We start from the raw sequence: 18,062 nt of genomic DNA on the forward strand, positions 1-18,062 counted from the left end.
TACAGCTTTATTAGTTTAATTCTGTTATTTCGTGTCTCTGAGTGTGAGTGGTGTGAGTCGGGCCAAGGATGGGTGCGTTCAAGGGGTCCCCATCAAACAAATAAACAAATCAGTATTTCTATTATGGTGTGAATCTGAGTGGCTCAAGACTGCTACAGGCTAAATGGCCTGTTCTCATGGACGAAAAATATGAAATATTGTGAATCACAGCAGGGGGACATCCCTGTTGGGTCACGTGGGGGCCGTCAGGGGGAGCTGCAGAATTGGAGAGTCCCTACGTCATGGGGTTTTTACCTCACCCTGAAGTGCTGACAGACCATGTGCGGAAGATTGGGAGCACTTCCAGGGCAGCTAAAATAAAAGGGACTTCCTACCTCACATTAGGGAGCCAAAGTCGGGAGGAAGGAGGACAAAGCTTGTGAGAAGAGGCAGTGAGAGACCGACAGAAAGAAAAAGACAAGAGTGTGCTGAAGTATGCTATTGTACTTGTTACTGTGGTGGTGGGAAACCATTATTAAAGAAGAGTTTTCCCACAATAAATTACTCTTCTCCTTGCCTGTGTCCATGCCTTTGTTTTGGGTGTCTGGGGAGCTGAAGCACCCCCTACTGTTCACTATATCCTGATATTTTTTAGGTCAATGCCTGTTCTCATATCTCTCTTTGTCTTTGTGCATTCTGTTTTTGTGGCCTGCTCTCATACCTCCTGAAATGATATTCTTATGAATACTGCAAAAACAATATTCCTTAAACAGCAAGAACTGGTGCAACTGATAAAGAGGCTGGTCAACATCATAATGGATCTTTCAAATTAATCTGGACAATCCATACCACAGAAAGTGTGACATAGTGAAGAAAGACTGGTGGAAAATTAAATAAATATTTTAAACTCTGGCCAATGACAGTCTCTGAATTGTTTGAGATTCCTGGCCTGAAGCACAGGTAGATATCAATTCACACATATGTAGAATGTCACATATGTAGAATGAAATGGAGGAAAAACATCTGGTCGATGAGAGACTTTGTCTCGTTTTTGGCCTCTGGGCTTTAGTAGTGTTAGAAATCACACATTACTGGGTTTGAGAGGAGGTTTTGCGACAGCCAGCATATGGCTCTTTGTAGGCATTGTGGGAATTCACCTGACTGTGAGTATTTCACAGGATAAGAGGGGCTTAACAGCCTGGCAGCAGCCTGTCCACTGGAGATGTTCATAAGAAAGGAATGATTGGGAGAACGTAGTTCAGTGATACCGAAGAGTGAGAAGATAGATAGCAGAAAGTGATGGAGACTGCTGATTCCATGATGCCAAAGATTTCTGTGGAACACTGCTTTATCGTTGAAACAATGTGCTTCTCTCTTCTGCGCTCTGTACTAACTAAAGCTGCAGTGCCAGTCTGAAGCAGGGTGCCAAATTGGTTCATGGCATGTTACCACAATCCACATAACAAAATGGCCATTTTAGTGTTGTTCAAATAACTTCTAATTATTTGTCATGAAGGGTGGAAGTTCTGTGTGGTGCTGGGTAAAGGCATAAGGCGGTGTGGCTTTTGTTTGAAAACTGCATATCTGTGTGAAGCAATTTGTCCAGGTAAGATATACATATCCCAATTGATCGCATTGCCTTATATAATAATGTACATTCCATAGTACCAGAGTAAGACTGCAGTGTTCAACCAACAGTGGAGCAAAATGGGACCCCCTGATTACCTTGGGTTCTTTTGTACACTGTTTAATATGCCAGTTTTGTCTCGTGGTGAATAAAAAAATGAAAGAGAAATAAAAGATAATAGACATTCCAGAATTCATCTTGATATTTATATGTATTTTTGATTAGAAAATTCCTAATTTTAAATAGTTGGAGACATTATAAACAGTGTCACACAGATGCATTTGGTGGGGGTAATTCCTCGCTGATGTACAAGGTGGCGCTGTGTACCAACGCCTCTTCTCTACTTCCCTTTGCAGTCCGGATGACTGACAGACAATCTTTCCAACTCTGACATTAATTCCGGTTTCCATCTACTTGGACCCGCCTCTTCCTGCCTGGCCTGTATTTTAACCAGAAATGTGCAGTCCATTTATAGACTCACATCTGCAGAGATGTTTCTTTGCTGAGAAGCACTTTATTATTTTCTTACTTATGATAAACGGATTCAGTGTCGTCCCAAACCTTTATCTGTCTTTGAACTCTTTTATAATGGTTATCATGTAGTCAGAATGCACAGACACAGAAGAACAAGTAGTAGTATTTTTCTACTATCTTTATTTATAAAACAAAAGCCTTCCATATCTTAATGTTTATAAGATATAATTTACTTTTACAAAGATATATTCCAATTAGTGGAGTAAAGTAGAAGAACTCGGTCATTTTACAGTTGAACATTCATACAAACAAAATAATGATGGGGAAGTGCAGATATAATTTTGAGCATGTAACTAAAAATTTCAATATTTTTTGTTAAAATAATAATATCGATTTTAATGCATATCAGTTACGTATTGTGATAATTGAACTGGCAATGTTCTCGATACAACATGTTGCCCAAATAAAGTGAAAATACAGTTCCTCCTTTGATTTTTTCAAGTAATTTAAATCCTCATCTTAGAACGTGTACAGAGTTGCTATATTGTCAGTAGAGTACCTTGTGCCGCAAGAGACAATCATCATCTAATCAGAATCAGATTCGTCAGGAATCGAAAAATCGTGATCTGCAATGTCAAATTCTTGGAACCTGATTCCCACCTCTGACCACTTGTTTACAGTTTTCTTTTCCTTTCCGTAATCCAGTACAAAGTTCTTGACTGCTAAAGAGGGGCATTCGATTACTTGATGTATCATTATGTGACCCCACGTCTGAAAAAAAAAAATCAGAATATTGTAATTACTATTTGAACTGTCTAATGTCATCTTCTTGTTGTAATGTTAATGACACTACTATCAAATAGTTTACAAAGAGTTATACAATGTTCAAAAACAAAACAAATTTGTGATTTAGTTAACCACAGTTTCGCACGGACACCATGCACATAGGAGACAGCTTGCTGGCTCTACTGATGGTAGTTACCCGCCAGACCAGGGGTTGACATGGTGAACTAATGCCTTCTCTTCTCCTTCCTCTTCAGAACAGAAGATTGACAGCCACTCCTGTCCGCCTGGACCCCCTCCTCCCCACCTCATGAACTCATAACCCAGAAATCAGCCATCTTGTTTCAGTTCAATTGAGAACACTAGTCTTAAAAGACTACTCCGTGTTTATTGCATGTTTTCTTTGTTTGTTTTTCATTCAGTTTTACATCAAGGCAGTGTCCCAACTCTTTATCTTTATTTGTGTCCTCTTTTACAACAGATATTTTGAAATAAACGAATCAATGAAAAAGGACTATATTTTTAAATAGCCAAAAACGTATACCTGAGAGCATTTTTTGCAAGCGATTTCCCCATTGACCTGATAGTCCAAGCATCTGTCCTGCAGAGATTTGTTTTCTCTAACTATAAAGAGCTTCCTAAAAAAGAAAGATCAAAAATACATATTAATTTTGTGGCAAGACCAACTACAATAAAAAAATCAGTAAGCAATGGTCCATGCAGAACTTCAATGTTACTTTGACGTTAGTGATACTCCAGAAAATCTCTCAACGGAAGATTTTACAATGCGATACAACTAGTTGTGCTGTACAATAATATACAAAAAGCACATTAACTTATATAATATTTATTATGTACACAAATAAACATACACAAACATGAACAATAAATTAAATCATGTAAGCACCTTCAATAAAGTAAAACTAAATACGCTGAGACAAATGAAGAAGCTGCACAGACAGACAGATTGGTTTGGGGTGGCCTAATGCCTCTGTCCATACACATGTCTGGCCCCAGAGATTTCAGATAAAGGCTTATGGACCAGTTATAGATAATTAAGGTGCTTTAAATGTAACTTGTGACTCATTTGGATTTCAGGCACATTTAACCCAACTGGTTCATAGCTGAAATAATTTCAGCAACTGGGATGAGACAACATGCTTGCAAAGTCCAATGTGCACAGAAACAAATTATGAGGCAAAGTGATCTTACTTAAATTCTTCTCTGACGTTAACGTGATGCATTCTTTCAATGACCTGAATGCTGTCTCCTGTACAAACAAACACACTGCAGTTTCTGCATAAAAACGTCACTTGCGAAGGATTGTCTCGCACCACCTTCATCATCTTTTTCTTCTTCCTCAAGGTCTTTTCTTTTATTGTCTGAATTTGTAAGACCTGAATCTGAGAATCATTAAACAACAGGAGAAGTAAAGTTGTTAATTATTCACTGGCTCCATACATTCCATTATAAGTTTTTAAACTACTTAACAGAGCAGATCATGGTAACAAAAAGCACACAGTGTGTACATCAGGGCTGTTCAATTACTTCTGAGTTGGGGTCGGAGTTTGAAAATGGCACCAGTTAAGGGAAAATTTATTTCTGAAGCTAAAAATTAGTTTTTTTTTTCAGGATTTTTAGTTGTTAATGCAAAGGAGTTAAAATCATTTGAAACTGCAGATAGAGATATGGTTTCCAAAATTATTTTGTACTTACACACTGCGTCAGAGTTTTTTAATTTCTCACTTTTATTTCATAGACAAGAAACGTGGAAACAGTTCACAATGTTCTTTTCTATTGCTGTATAAACACATATGAATGCACCATCATGTATCAATAGACATGATGTATGGCACACTGTTAAGACACAAGTCATTTCCATTTTCATATGGCATGTATATCTTCAAACACATTTCACTCTTTTACCTAAAACAACACATTTTGTTTATGTCTGCTGCATTTGTCACCTAATGAGGAAAACAACTTTTTGTCGATTTGTACAATAGCCGTTAAATCAGATGCATGTGTTGTAAGCACAATGCACAAGCAGCATCACGGGTGCTGTAAGTTGGTGTCAAAGTTAGAGTGGGCTGTCTTGAAATACCTCTGAAAGTCAGGGCCATCTTAGCAGCATCATAGGCCCCCTGTGCAAAGGAGTGTGTTGGAGCCCATGTTTTGATAGCAAAACAGAAACATGCGGTGCCCATTGTGTCCATACATTAAGACGGCCTTGCCGAAAGTTAATATTCCTCTAAGGAAAAAGGGAATGTCCTCGTGTGGCCCAGTCAGAGCCCAGACCTAAATCCCATTGAAACTCTGTGGAAAGATTTGAAGACTGCAGTCCACCAACGCTCACCATCCAATTTGACCGAACTTGAACAGTTCTGTAAAGAAGAGTGAGCAAATACTGCTCAATCTAGATGTGAAAAGCTGATAGAGAAGTATCCATAAAGACTCAAGGCTGTCATTAAAGCAAAAGGTGGTTCAACAAAATATTGACATTGGGAGGTGATCCTTTATTATTCTCAGTATTTCTTGTTTTTTATGTTTTTAAATTCTTCTGAACTATAGCTGTGATATCTTTCACTTGGATGTTATAGATTGCATTGCGTGAGTAAAGCTGGAAAAAATATTGGTTTCTGTGTTTTCATTTAATGCTGTAAAGCAAAACAAATGGGAATATTTCGAAGGGAGGGATTCTTTTCTATACCCATTGTATGTGCCTACAAAAATGAAAATATAAAATTATTTTTCTTTTTCAATTAGTTAGGAATAACCAATCAAAGGGCCAGTAAAAATCTACTTAAGGGTCAAATCTGACTCAGGAGCTGCTAACTGAATAGCCTTGTTGTACATTTCTCAGTGTACAAGAGGAGATATGATTTGCTTTTCTTAGAGTCTTACTCATCTTTAACTTCATCTTTAACTTTTAGCTGATTTTACTGAAGCAAAAATTTAAAAATCTGTCTATTGCATATAATTCATCCATTTAAACTCCTGCTAAACAATAATTATATTGTTGACTAGGTTATTTTTTTTGTTGTTTGATGTTTTTCATTTACTATATTCAGTTTGGTATAAGCTATACAGTTACTACTATTACAGTGAGAAGCCCTTGTGCTGATCGCCAAAATTCCTAAAAGTATGTTTTGGAGTGAACAGTTGTACTCAACGGTGATCTTGTTTGATGAACAAGAAATTCACACTGGTGCTGGTGAAGGCAGACATTCTTTTTCCTCCAGCATCCCATGATGCTTTGCAAGGCCAGCATTATATCACAGAGCTGTACTAGCCACACTCAAAACTTTCACACAAGTGTGCTGAGCTGCTTCGGGCATGTCACCACCCTATCAGTACTCTGATTTCTGTCCAGTAGCCTTGCAGCACCACATGGCTAATTTGCCCAGCTAAAATCTCAAAACAAGCCTTAAAGGAGCCCTTCTCCTTCTTAAAATAGAAAACACATAATGATAATAATAATGAAATATTTATTACTGTCTACAAGGTATTTCTATCTTCTTCATGGATAAAAAAAGTGTACGGCATCTGAGTAGATATCGGGAAACAAGTGCGGCTTCACCTAGTGCTGCAATTTCAATCAGTGGAACAAGCTACATCTTATTCCATCTCACAGCTAATGTGTGTCACAAGATTGCAATTCTGTGCAATGATATATATATATATGTTATGGCCAAAACCCGAAATTGGCCAAAGTGCGAAGTGTCCGGCCAAATTGGGAAATGGCCAATGTCGCTGTAAATTGACCAGCCAATGTCTGATCTTTTCCTTGATTTCGGGATTTGGCCAGCCAATTTGCGAAATGGCATGGGGCTATCGGCCAAAGTCGGAAGAAAAAATGCATGAGCAGTGATTTGTTGTGCACTTAGTGGTGCAATTGCATCAAGTGTAGCCTTGGCTGCCGGTCAGGCCAGTCCCTACCATTGATAGGCCAGAGTTGGAAGGAAGAGGACAAAGCCTGAGGAGACGGATGGACTGGTGGCAGAGAAGGGACTATGTTGTGTAGGTGCAGGTTCACTGTGTGCACAGAACTGTAAATAAACTGTGTGCTGGGGGTTAAACCTGTGTCCCGAGTCTGTCTGTGTCGGGGTTAGGGCAACTGTACATGCCTGGGCTTCACACTGGGTTGCTATTGAAGCACAATGTATCCAGAATTTTGTGATCTCCATTCTTCATGAAAACCTGAAATTAAAAGTTTTGCTCAGCCATCATTAGCTGGGTGGACATGTAAGTAGAAATTTTATTATCCTGTGTACACATGACAATACTATCACTACTGCTACTACTCTTCATTTATTCACCAAAGGAGAGTGGCCAGAATGTCATAGGGTAGAAGCTTCATTTTATTCACAGTGGGTTTGCCATTCATATTGATTCCACAGTCAGTAAAATGGAGAACAAGTTTAGCAAAAGAGAACAGATCAAGCCTGTATTGCCCAGACAGCCTTATGTTCATTAAAAGACAATTACCTTCTTTAAATATTCTGCTTCTGAAAGCTTCTGCACATTTTCTATGGCACTGATCATCATTTTCTCCCGGTAAACATTAACGCTTTCTCGTTCAACAACTCCAGATCCTTCCTGTGCCACTAAAGCATAACTGCTTTCTTCTGCTCTGGCTCTCCCTCTTGCCTAAAAGAAGACATCAACAAGGACAAAAATTACATAGTATAAGAAAACAAAACTGATCTATAGCAAATAAAACAGCAGTATAACTTGTGTAAGCAGCGTAACAGCATAACTAGACAGCGATATATTATGTGTGTAATCTAATACAGCAAAGGCTAGGCCAATTTATGACAGCCTTTCACGAATATGCCTCTATGGCAGTGGACTGCAAGATTTAGGAGTACAGTAAAACGACAGTAGCACAGCATAACAGATATGTGTAGGCCGTTATTCAGGAGAGCAGGGATGACAATAGATAGGTGGGCCGTTATACCAGCCTTTTGGGTATGTATCTCAATGGGGCTGGCCTAAAAAGATGACCTGCCAGGTTCAAAGGGTTAAGAAATGTATGACTAAACAAGCTTCATTATAAAAGTCAAAAGCATTGTGTAAAACAAATTGACTGATGCAAATATTTTATTTACAAGAAATATCTAAGAAATACTTGGGCACTTTAATATTAAAGGAAGGTACCAAGGATGAAAAGATTCTTTCTCATATTAGACTGCCCAAAACAAGCCTATATGTTACTGTAAAATGTTCATGAGTGGGTGGGCGACCAGTTGACTTAGGCCACCACAACTGTGACATTGCATGACTTTGTTTATGACTTTGCATTATTTTGACTTTGCGGAAACCCACAGCCAATGTCATCTTCCTCTATATGGGGCATTGATAGTCATGACTAAGGATGCACCAAGACAAGGGAGAAAACAAGCAAAAGTTTTAGTTTAAAACAATGGCATGGTCTATTATCAATATAGAGAAATAAACTGCAAGTAAAGGTTCAAACAGTGCATATTTTATTAGGTCCATCAATAAATAAATCCTCTTTAAAATTGTGCCATATAATAAAATCAGTGTCCCATGGTGTTCAATTACATAATCCAATAAATATGTTAAAATCTAAAGTGGAGAGTGAAATAAATGTCGCTCCTTCAGTACATGCCAGGACAGTGGTTGTCTTCCTGATGCACCCCAATGACCTGCTGCCTCAGTCGGTCACTGTGGATCCAAACTGCCATCTCTTCTGGTACTTGCAGTGCACGGTGCTGCCACCTCTTTCAATCAACACAACTCTGTCAAGCCCTTCCCACTGCGTCAGAACCTTACTCCTTCTACCAGCTCCTGTGGATCTCGCTTTACCTTTCAGCTATTCAGCTGATTAGATCGCACCCACCTTGTGGAACTTTCACCCAGCCCTCCATCCTGTTCTCCACAGGCAAATCAGCCTAATGGGAGCTGCCCAACTCACCCCTCTCTGTTACCTCTCCAAAACCAGCAATCACTTCCTCTTTACTCATAAAACCAACCAAACTCACTTCTCTGCGCTAACCTCACTCCCTTTTATTCTACTTCACACTTAGCTGGAGCCTTCTGATTGCAGCGCTTTAGCAGACTGGACAACATCAACTAACCAAAGTGCATGCCATAATCAATAAAACCACTTATGGAATTAATACTTAAAACAATCAACACTCCTCCTGACTCGTTTTCCCACAATTATACCTGCCTGTGGACTCCGAGACATTCATCTTCTTCAGGGATGTTGCTGACAGGGCTTTTTGTTTTCCTCTGTGTTGTCAACTGACTATATTTCAATGATAATATTAGTGGACAGGTATTGTTAGAATCCATTTATATTTGTTATTTTAAAATTGCTTGTTTAACTGGGTGTTAAGCTAGTCTGTGTATATATGTGTGTAAATTATGTATTTTCTAAAATCTGTTTTTTACCTGTAAATTTGTGTGCCTGCACTCAATGAAGAGTGTTATACAAAAAAAAGAAACTGAATTGGATGTTGCATAAATAGAAAACAGTCAAACATGACATTAATTTTAAGATTTCAAAAAGAAAAGATTGTCCCAAAGTCAAATTTGTCACCTACCTGTACCATTGCAACTTCATTTGTGACAAGTCCATAACGTATCACAATGTTACATTCCTCAATATCTATGCCTTCTTCCGTTACTGTTGTTGACACAAGTAAATTGACTACACCACAGCGAAACTTCTCAATAACTGATCTTTGTTCTGCCTGTCAATAAAAGCACAACATTACTGGATGGAATTATAAAATAAAATGTATTTTTTTACATCTTTAAGCTTACAGTAAATTTAGGCAGATCTTATTATCCTAGAAGGAAATTTGTTTCCACAAACACATTATTTTGCTTCTCTAGTACAAGGCTTGTCATATTTAGGAGAATAAACTTGGGTATGACAGGGAGAATTTAAGAACAAGGAAGGTCTGTCAAACAAGAGGAGACCATTCAGTCCATCAAACCCGTTTGTTTAACTAAATAGCTAAGCTGTCCCCACATCTCATCCAGATTCTTAGTTTTTTGTTTCAGAATCTGATAACTCTTAAGTTTTAAAGAAGTGTTTCTTGGCTTCACTTTTGAATGCACCATGTGGTCACTTGAACTGTTCATTTGCTTCTTCTGGTGAGGGTCACATACTAAGCAGGTTAGAGCCAACTATGCTTACCCTAGAACCAGTTTTCCGATTTTTCCAATGCGGTTTGATTGAACTCCCTTGCCCGAAGGAGAATAATATAATACTTCTAGAGTGTCTTGAGTTTTCCTCTTCATGGACCGTACTCAACACACCTCTTGTGGGATTAGCCTGAGAGGCATCTTCATCAGATGTCTTATCACCTCATCTGCTGTTCCACTCAGTCCATAACAAAGCAGCAGTAGTTCTGCTGCCACATTCACCTGTACTATCAACTTTCACACTAACTCATGGAACATGAACTCTAAAATACTGAGGATTTACTATCATTCTTGCCTCTTGTATTCAAGATCTCATTCTTTCATGTACTACTCAGAGGTTGTGAGTATAGATGAGACTAATGTGAAACAAACAGCACACACTTTTGTACTGGATGGTGGAATTGAAGTATGGCCACCAGTGAACACATCTGTCAGTAACTCTAAAGGTAACCTCCACACTGTAACACATGAGCAAGATTCTTACATTCATTTTTAACCCATTTAACTATTTCTGATTACTGATGGCATTGGGTGCATGGTGGGAACCAAGTTCTGAAGAGGTTGCCATTTCATTGCAGAACACATAAAAATACCAATTGGGCCAATTAAGAGTTTCTAAATACCAGGAAAAACAGATTCACTGAGAACATTCAAACTCCAAATGGGTCATGCCTGGGCCAGTTGTAAGGCAGCAGGGTTAACCACTGCATCACTAAAGTAAGCAAGGCACTGAAATGCTTATACTTCTCCACTGGGGCAGAAACTCTTCCAGGATGAGGAGAATGATCTCAAATTTGAAGTTGGCAATTCTCCTTCTGGCATGGCTTGTTGTATGCTGATAACCACAATCAGATGAGGCCAGTAAGACAACATTAACCACAAAAACCAGAGATTCCCCACTTGGGTTTCCAAGCTAGGAACATTTGGAACTTAAGATGAATATGAAATGCTGTGCAGGAAAGTTAGGAATGTGAGAGGAGACATGATAGACATTTGGATTAGATTTCAAAAACAGTATGTATTATTCTCATTGCTTATAATCTGAAAAGCTATGGCTCAGTAGCCATGGAACCCATACTCCCCTTCCATTAGCATCACACAGGCTTATGATTTTATAAACTCCAGAAAATGTGATATCTGAAGTCACACATACAGTATGTGCAAAAAAAGTGACAATATGGATCCTGCAATACGCAGAAGTGATAGAAAAAAGGACTAAAATGTCAGGTTAGATCCTAAAAACTGTTGAATATAAACCAATGGATTTTATGCTTAAACATCAAAATGGGAGTGAAACTGCACAGAAATGTGTGGTGACCAGAACTGCACGCTACAACCAGCAGGACATCTACTGTAGGTGCTTCCTTAAACTAAAAGATGTCTCCTGCTCTGACAGTCAGTAAAAATAATATTACAGTACTTCAGCTTGAACTTAGAGTGCAATCAACTTTTCAAAATTCTCAAAAGCATCAGTAAAGTTTTTCCAGCAGGATTCTTTTAGTTAAATAGTGAATTACGTACTGCTCTCAAGAAATCTGGAACAAATTACTGAGTCATGTATTTAAAATGGAGATCCTAACAGTTTAAAAAAAAAAAAAAAATTATATGAGATATTGGAACAACGTGGCCATTAGCTATGCAGATTAACTGGATGGACTGAATGGTCCCCTCTCATGTGAACATTTTTTAAAGTTCTTATAAAAGGGTCTACCACTTTCTTAATTTTACTGTTAAAGACAATTTCACACAAATTGGGAATACACCGCTGAGCCATGCTGCATATTTCTGCGTATGTTGCATTAGTTTGTGGTAGCAAGTGTTATACATTGGTGTGATGAGGCAGCAGAATAAGAACAGCAGATGCTATCAGGTATAACAAGCTAATTGAGAAGGCCAGTTCTATCCAGAGAGTAGAAGAGAGAAGAATGTTAATGAAGTTTCTGGCCATGATGAAAAAATCTGTGTGACACCCTGGATGGTGTTATTAAATATGGAATTTCTGACTTTAAACATGATGGGCCTCAACAGAAAAAAATGCGTCTTGGTAACTGCTTTCTAGTTTTAGTGACAGAAGAAAATGATAACTGAAGAAAATGTAATGGGCTATACCTAAAAAATTTAGACGGTAATTAAATAAATCATTCAGTAGTAAACAAAAAGTGCTGTTGTAAAGAATATGAGGTGGATTTTTGGGCACTGGGCTTCAAATCAAGATGGACATTAGTATTTAGGCAGTTCAGAACTGGACAAATTTGTATCCTTGAATGGTCAACACCTTTGCCATATGTCATGTATATTGCGTTTGAATGTTTCTTCCTCTGCTATACATATGAGGGGCTAATGTCTGTTAAGAATTACTTATAACAGCAGTTATAAGTGAGGTGATTGTAAATCGGTTTCATGTTCATTCTTCATCATGGCAAAGTTTAATTATTATAGTATTTTATGGATGTCTTGTGTCGTGGTAAGACCAACCCCCCTGGTGCATGCTTTTGGCTGATGACTTTCTGTTGTGCAGCAAAAGAAAAAAAGAAGGGAAGAGGAATTTGGAGGAATGGAGAAGGTTGTTGGAAGTTAAAGGGTTGAACATAAATAGGAAGAAGACAGAACATATGAGGTTTGATGATGACCTGGATTCAGAAGTTAGCCTGCACGGAGAGCTACTGAAAAGATTGGAAACATTTTTAATATCTGGGATCAGTGGTAGCTCAAGATGGAAAATTAGACACAGAGATAAACCACAGAATGCAGCATAGATGGAAGAATTGGAAGAAGGTATCGGGAGTATCGTGTAATCAAAGAATTAAGGTGAAAGTTAAAGTTAAGGTTTCGAGACATCACTAACAATGAATGATGAAGCTGAGATATGGGTAGTAAAGAGAGCACAGGAGAAGAAGTTAGATATTTAAGAAAGTACAGGAAAGTCAGTTGAAAGGGTACGGACATGTGACGAGGACAGACAATGAATATGTGGGCAAAAGAATGATAAGAATGGAAATAGAGGGGAAGAGAAAGCAAGTGAGGCCAAAGCAGAGGTGGATGGATAAAATAAAAGAAGATCTGAAGGAAAAGGGCTTGACTGGGGAGGAGGTGCAGGACTGAGCTGTTCAGGCACATTGACTCCACATAGAAGTGGGAAAAGATGAAGAGGAAGAAGAACATGACTAAGGGCATGCACTAGCTTATTAATATCAGCTCTTAAGTAAACTGTAATTATTTCATAAACAATCATCAATTTATTTACCAAAAGTTCTTTTCAGTGTCATTGAGTATGGAGTGAAGAATGGGAAGCAACTCTCAGACACATTTACTCATCCAGGGCCAAATACAGTGTATTATAGTGTTGAATTAAATTCACATGTGGGCCATGGAAGAAAACCAGGATACTCAGAGGAAAATCCACAAGTATGTGCAGACTTCACACAGACAGATGGCTCACCACCATGACATCTTTTATTTCGCTGACATTGTGATCCAAATCATTAAGATGACAAATGCAAAAGGAGAGGTGATAGCATTACTTGATTCTCACTCTCATGGCACAGCATGCTGTATCTTAACTCAGTGATAAGTCTGGCTGGAGGGCATCCAGTTCCCCCTGTCTAATTTCCTAGAAATCCTGTCTAAGGCTTCTTAAGTTATCCAGCATGAAAATCAATTGTGATCGTAAGGAGCCAGTTGACGTGTTCATGCATATGGTTTGGGCGCCTCTCTGAAGAAGTGTTTTGGCAATTTTCAGCTGAGAGGAGACCTTGGGGCAGACCTCAGGTTGGAGTGATGATATCTCCTAGCTGGTGAGGGACAGCATTGGTATCAGAATTAAAGAAGGTGGCGGGGAGAAGGGACATCTTGTATCTTTGTTTAGACTGCTGCTGCTCCCAACCTGGACCCAGAAAAGAGGAAGAAAATACATGCATGGATGGAAGGATGGAAAGATGGATGGATGTTAACTGGTCACCTCATTGCTCATCTTTGCTTGGAGTATAAATGTTGGTCACATGAAACCTACTAGTAATAACTTATAATAATAATAATATAATAATAATGCTAGAAATAAGTTTCACTTTGATGTTAAATAAACAGCCATCTTTTTCAACAATCTAGTATTGGTTTTAATATACTGAACACAATTTAATTTATTTAATATATTTAATATTAAAATGACTTACTGGAGTCATTGGCTTAACTAAATTGCTGTGGCCTGCTCCAATAATATATTTGGATTTGACACCAAGTTCAGTGAACTTCTTGTTATCTTCAATCCACTGATGAAGGGCAATAGCACTCACACGAGTCTGAGTAAAAATGATTCCTTTTGTTTTACTCATCTTAGCATACTGTTGAAGAATAGTTGTCCTCAGTTTTGCTAACTTCCCATTTTCATTTTCAGGATTTTTAGCCAAACTTTCCAGTTCGTTCTTGTTTTCTGAAGACAAAAAGAAACATAAGGCAATAAATAGGATATTATTGTTTAAAAAATTACTATTGAAATTTGTCTTCAGAAATAATACATTTTAAAAGTGGATGTTAGTTGCAGGTGGAAAAACTACAGATGATTATGAGTATAAACTGACATTTCCTTGGCATCTATAAAAACCTGCTTAATGATACATCAAAACACAGGTCAGAAAATGCTGCATTTTAGCCAAAATTCCCTAAATGAATGATGTGACTTGTACTTGTGCCGCCCCATCTGCTAAAATATTTAGTTGTTTCGTCTTCCTCCACCTCCTCAACATGTTTTAATAGATAACACACACACATGCACACACACACACAATCCCAACTCATTTGCAGATTTCAAGATTGTGCAGCACTCTGAAGCAACCAGGAGGTATTCTAACAATGGAACCTAAATTAACTGTAAGAAAGACAAGAAACTGTATTACAGTGCCCAAATGATAGGAAAGTTAGAAAACATCTGAACCAAAGACACCATTGTGTTAATCCTTCAGATATTAAATAAATATTGAAGTAAAATGTTTATGTATACACTCTCTCTCGAGTCGATTTTGAAAGTCCCTAACGTCTTACTGTCTACAACACTACTTGGTAGCTTATTCCAAGTGTCTATTGTTCTTTGTGTAAAGAAAAACTTCGTAATGTTTGTGCAAAATTTACCCTTAACAAGTTTCCAACTGTGTCTCCTTGTTCTTGATGAACTAATTTTAAAATAACAGTCTCGATCCACTGGACTAATTTCCTTCATAATTTTAAACACTTCAATCATGTCTCCTCTTAATCTTCTTTTTCTTAAACTGTAAAGGCTCAGCTCTTTTAATCTTCCCTCATAATTCAACCCCTGTAGCCCTGGAATCAGCCTAGTCGCTCTTCTCTGGACCTTTCCTAGTGCTGCTATGTCCTTTTTGTGATCCTATCTAAATCATTTATATATTAAAAATAGCAGCGGCCCTAGCACTGACCCACTGCCCCCTGCTGGTCACCACTCTTAACATCGTCTAATTCTGATGAGGTTCCTCGCACCATCACCCTCTGCTTCCTGTGTCTGAGCCAATTCTGCACCCATCTAAAAATATCACCCTGAACTCCCACTTCTTTTAATTTGATGCCCAGCCTCTCATGTGGCACCTTATCAAATGCTTTCTGAAAGTCCAAATAAATAATATCAAAAGCTCCACTTTGATCGTATCCTTTTGTTGCCTCCTCATAGAATTCCAGCATGTTGGTAAAACACGACCTCCCTCTTCTGAACCCATGCTGACTGTTCAGAATAACTCCTGTCCTTGCCATGTGTTGCTCAATCTTATCCTTAATAATTCCTTCCATTAATTTTCCTGTGATGGATGTTAAGCTTACTGGCCTATAGTTGCTTGGATCTGCCCTGCCACCCTTTTTATATAAAGGGATGATATTTGCCATTTTCCAGTCCTTCGGAATCTCTCCAGTGTGCAGTGACTTCCTAAAAATATGTGTCAAGGGTTTATATCTGTACTCACTGGCCTCCTTAAGAACTCGAAGGTAAATATTATCTGGTCCGGGTGATTTGTTTGATTTCATCTTATTTAATCTGAGCAGCACTTCTCTCTCTACCATTTCCAAATCCCTCAGTACCTCCTTAGTAGTCCCTGTTACCACTGTGAGGTTATCCACTTGCTCACTTGTGAACACCTCAGAAAAATGTAAGCTTAAAGCATCTGATATTTCATTGTCTGTATCTGTTAATTCCCCTTTATTATTCCTGATGCACTTGACCTCCTCCTTAACTGTTCTTTTACTACTAAAATACTGAAAGAATCTCTTAGGGTATTCTTTCACCTTATCTACTATTGTGGAATAATAAAAATTTGAATCAATATCTTAAATAATAGTTGAACAAAGAATCTTGGGCTGAGGACCTTTTGACCTAGTCCAAAAGAGAGGAAGAAATATCTTGAGACTACACCTAAGTGAAGTGTAACATTTGGTACTTAGATAAACAAGTCTAAAACGCCTTGATGATTACTATCTGGGTGCGTTTGGGTGGATGGAAAATATGTTATGCAAACCAGCTGATGCAAAGAAAATGTATATATCTGCAAGTATAAGAGTTCTTTGTGTTGACCATATAAATGCATTAAGATTGTTAGGGTATGTGATGAAGGAAAGTTAAAGGTTAGAGCCTTGGCATAGAGAATAGCCGCAAGCTAAGTGGAAGAGGTGGATGCAGGGTGTGTCAGCCCTTAGTAAATGCACTCTAACTTAGTTAACAAAAAAAAAGAAGTTACTCCACCAGTGCGGGAGGGCTGCCCGTAAAGCTGCAACTATAAGATAAGCTTTGCGGTAAGTGTGTACTGATAAAAAAAAGGATATAAAACCAACCTTGGAAGAGCTGTGATTAGAAACTGTCAATGACAAGCTGACAGTGTCTGCACAGATTTCTCTGCTCACCAAGAAAAGAAAGAATAAAAAGAATTCTGCTTGTTTGAATCGGTGTCTGCCTGCTGTTGTCTCGAACCTTCGTCCACAGTTTTCTGGCACCCGAACGTGGGGCGGAGACAGACAGGTGACTCCTCGAGCGGGATCGTCCAGCGGGAAGGACCAGCTCCGGACTGGTTAGGACTGGTATGCCTCGGGCGAATCCTGTGTGAGAAGTCCCTGACCTCCTCCGATCAAATGCGAAGGTCGAACCAACTGGGATTTCCCTAGCAGGTCAAGAACTTTTTGGGGAGTAGACCGAGGGAATCCGATTGAGTGAATGACATAGCTCAGGGATTTGACCGGTTTTACGGGAAAGAAAATAGAGAAATAAAATACTGTATCACCTAACGGATAGTAAACTGGAAAGCAGGGAATAATACTTGGGTCCCTCGGGGACAGTGTAAGGTGCTGAGAACGTTAGTAAGTTACTCCCCGTGAAGTGGAATAGAAAGGGGTGAGTGACACACTCCTAGAAATAGAGAAAATGGAGTAAAACGAGTAGAATATATATTGAGTATCTGGGAAAAACACTGTGAGGGAAGGCGAGGTTCTGTCTCTAACGTCTGTTCATATTCCTGCTACTACGGGTTAATTTGTGGTGGACACCAAGAGCGGTTACCAGCTAGGAGGCACTTGACGAAGGGATCGGCATTGACCTGTTGAAACTCCCGGACTCCGTGCTGAACAGACTGTCAGTCCGCTAAAGCCACGAAACCACAAGAGTACTGATCCGGGAGCGGAAGGGACTGGAGACGGAACGTCACGAGGGCTGATCTATTCTTCTGCGGTCCAGTGCTATTTAGTTATGGGAAAGCAAAGTAGTAAACCGGTCAAAGAGGTTCCCTTGGGAAATTAAAAGTCTCTGTTGGAAGGACTATTTTCAGAAAGCGTATCGGACTCCAGTTCCCACTTGGGTCCGAAAGGAGGTTCACTTAGGAAACTGATAGAAAAGAAAACCGGGTTAGATTTTAAGAAAGTGTGTAAAAAATGGAATAAACAAAGCGGTGGTAGATGGCTAGTAGAAGGAACTGGGGACATTTCAGAAATACAAGAAATAAGAAAAATCTTGTGTAGTAACACCCAACGATGTTGTAAT

At 38.8% G+C, this 18,062-nt stretch overlaps 1 protein-coding gene across 3 annotated transcripts in view; it reads right to left on the reverse strand.

The window, feature by feature from the left end:
• Window positions 1-2,243: 2,243 nt before the first annotated feature.
• Window positions 2,244-18,062, reverse strand: part of ifih1 (interferon induced with helicase C domain 1) — a 164,021-nt gene continuing 148,202 nt past the window's right edge. For all 3 annotated transcript variants that reach the window (XM_039757499.1, XM_039757498.1, XM_039757497.1), the window contains 6 exons: window positions 14,218-14,474; window positions 9,439-9,588; window positions 7,352-7,513; window positions 4,076-4,266; window positions 3,408-3,501; window positions 2,244-2,851 (listed from right to left, as the gene is read on the reverse strand). In XM_039757499.1, the coding sequence (XP_039613433.1) occupies window positions 2,666-2,851; window positions 3,408-3,501; window positions 4,076-4,266; window positions 7,352-7,513; window positions 9,439-9,588; window positions 14,218-14,474 (1,040 nt within the window). In that variant the 3' untranslated portion in view covers window positions 2,244-2,665. The remainder of the gene's footprint in view (window positions 2,852-3,407; window positions 3,502-4,075; window positions 4,267-7,351; window positions 7,514-9,438; window positions 9,589-14,217; window positions 14,475-18,062) is intronic.

The sequence above is a fragment of the Polypterus senegalus genome, chromosome 6 (genome assembly GCF_016835505.1).
Source record: "Polypterus senegalus isolate Bchr_013 chromosome 6, ASM1683550v1, whole genome shotgun sequence".
In the NCBI taxonomy this organism is placed as follows: domain Eukaryota; kingdom Metazoa; phylum Chordata; class Cladistia; order Polypteriformes; family Polypteridae; genus Polypterus; species Polypterus senegalus.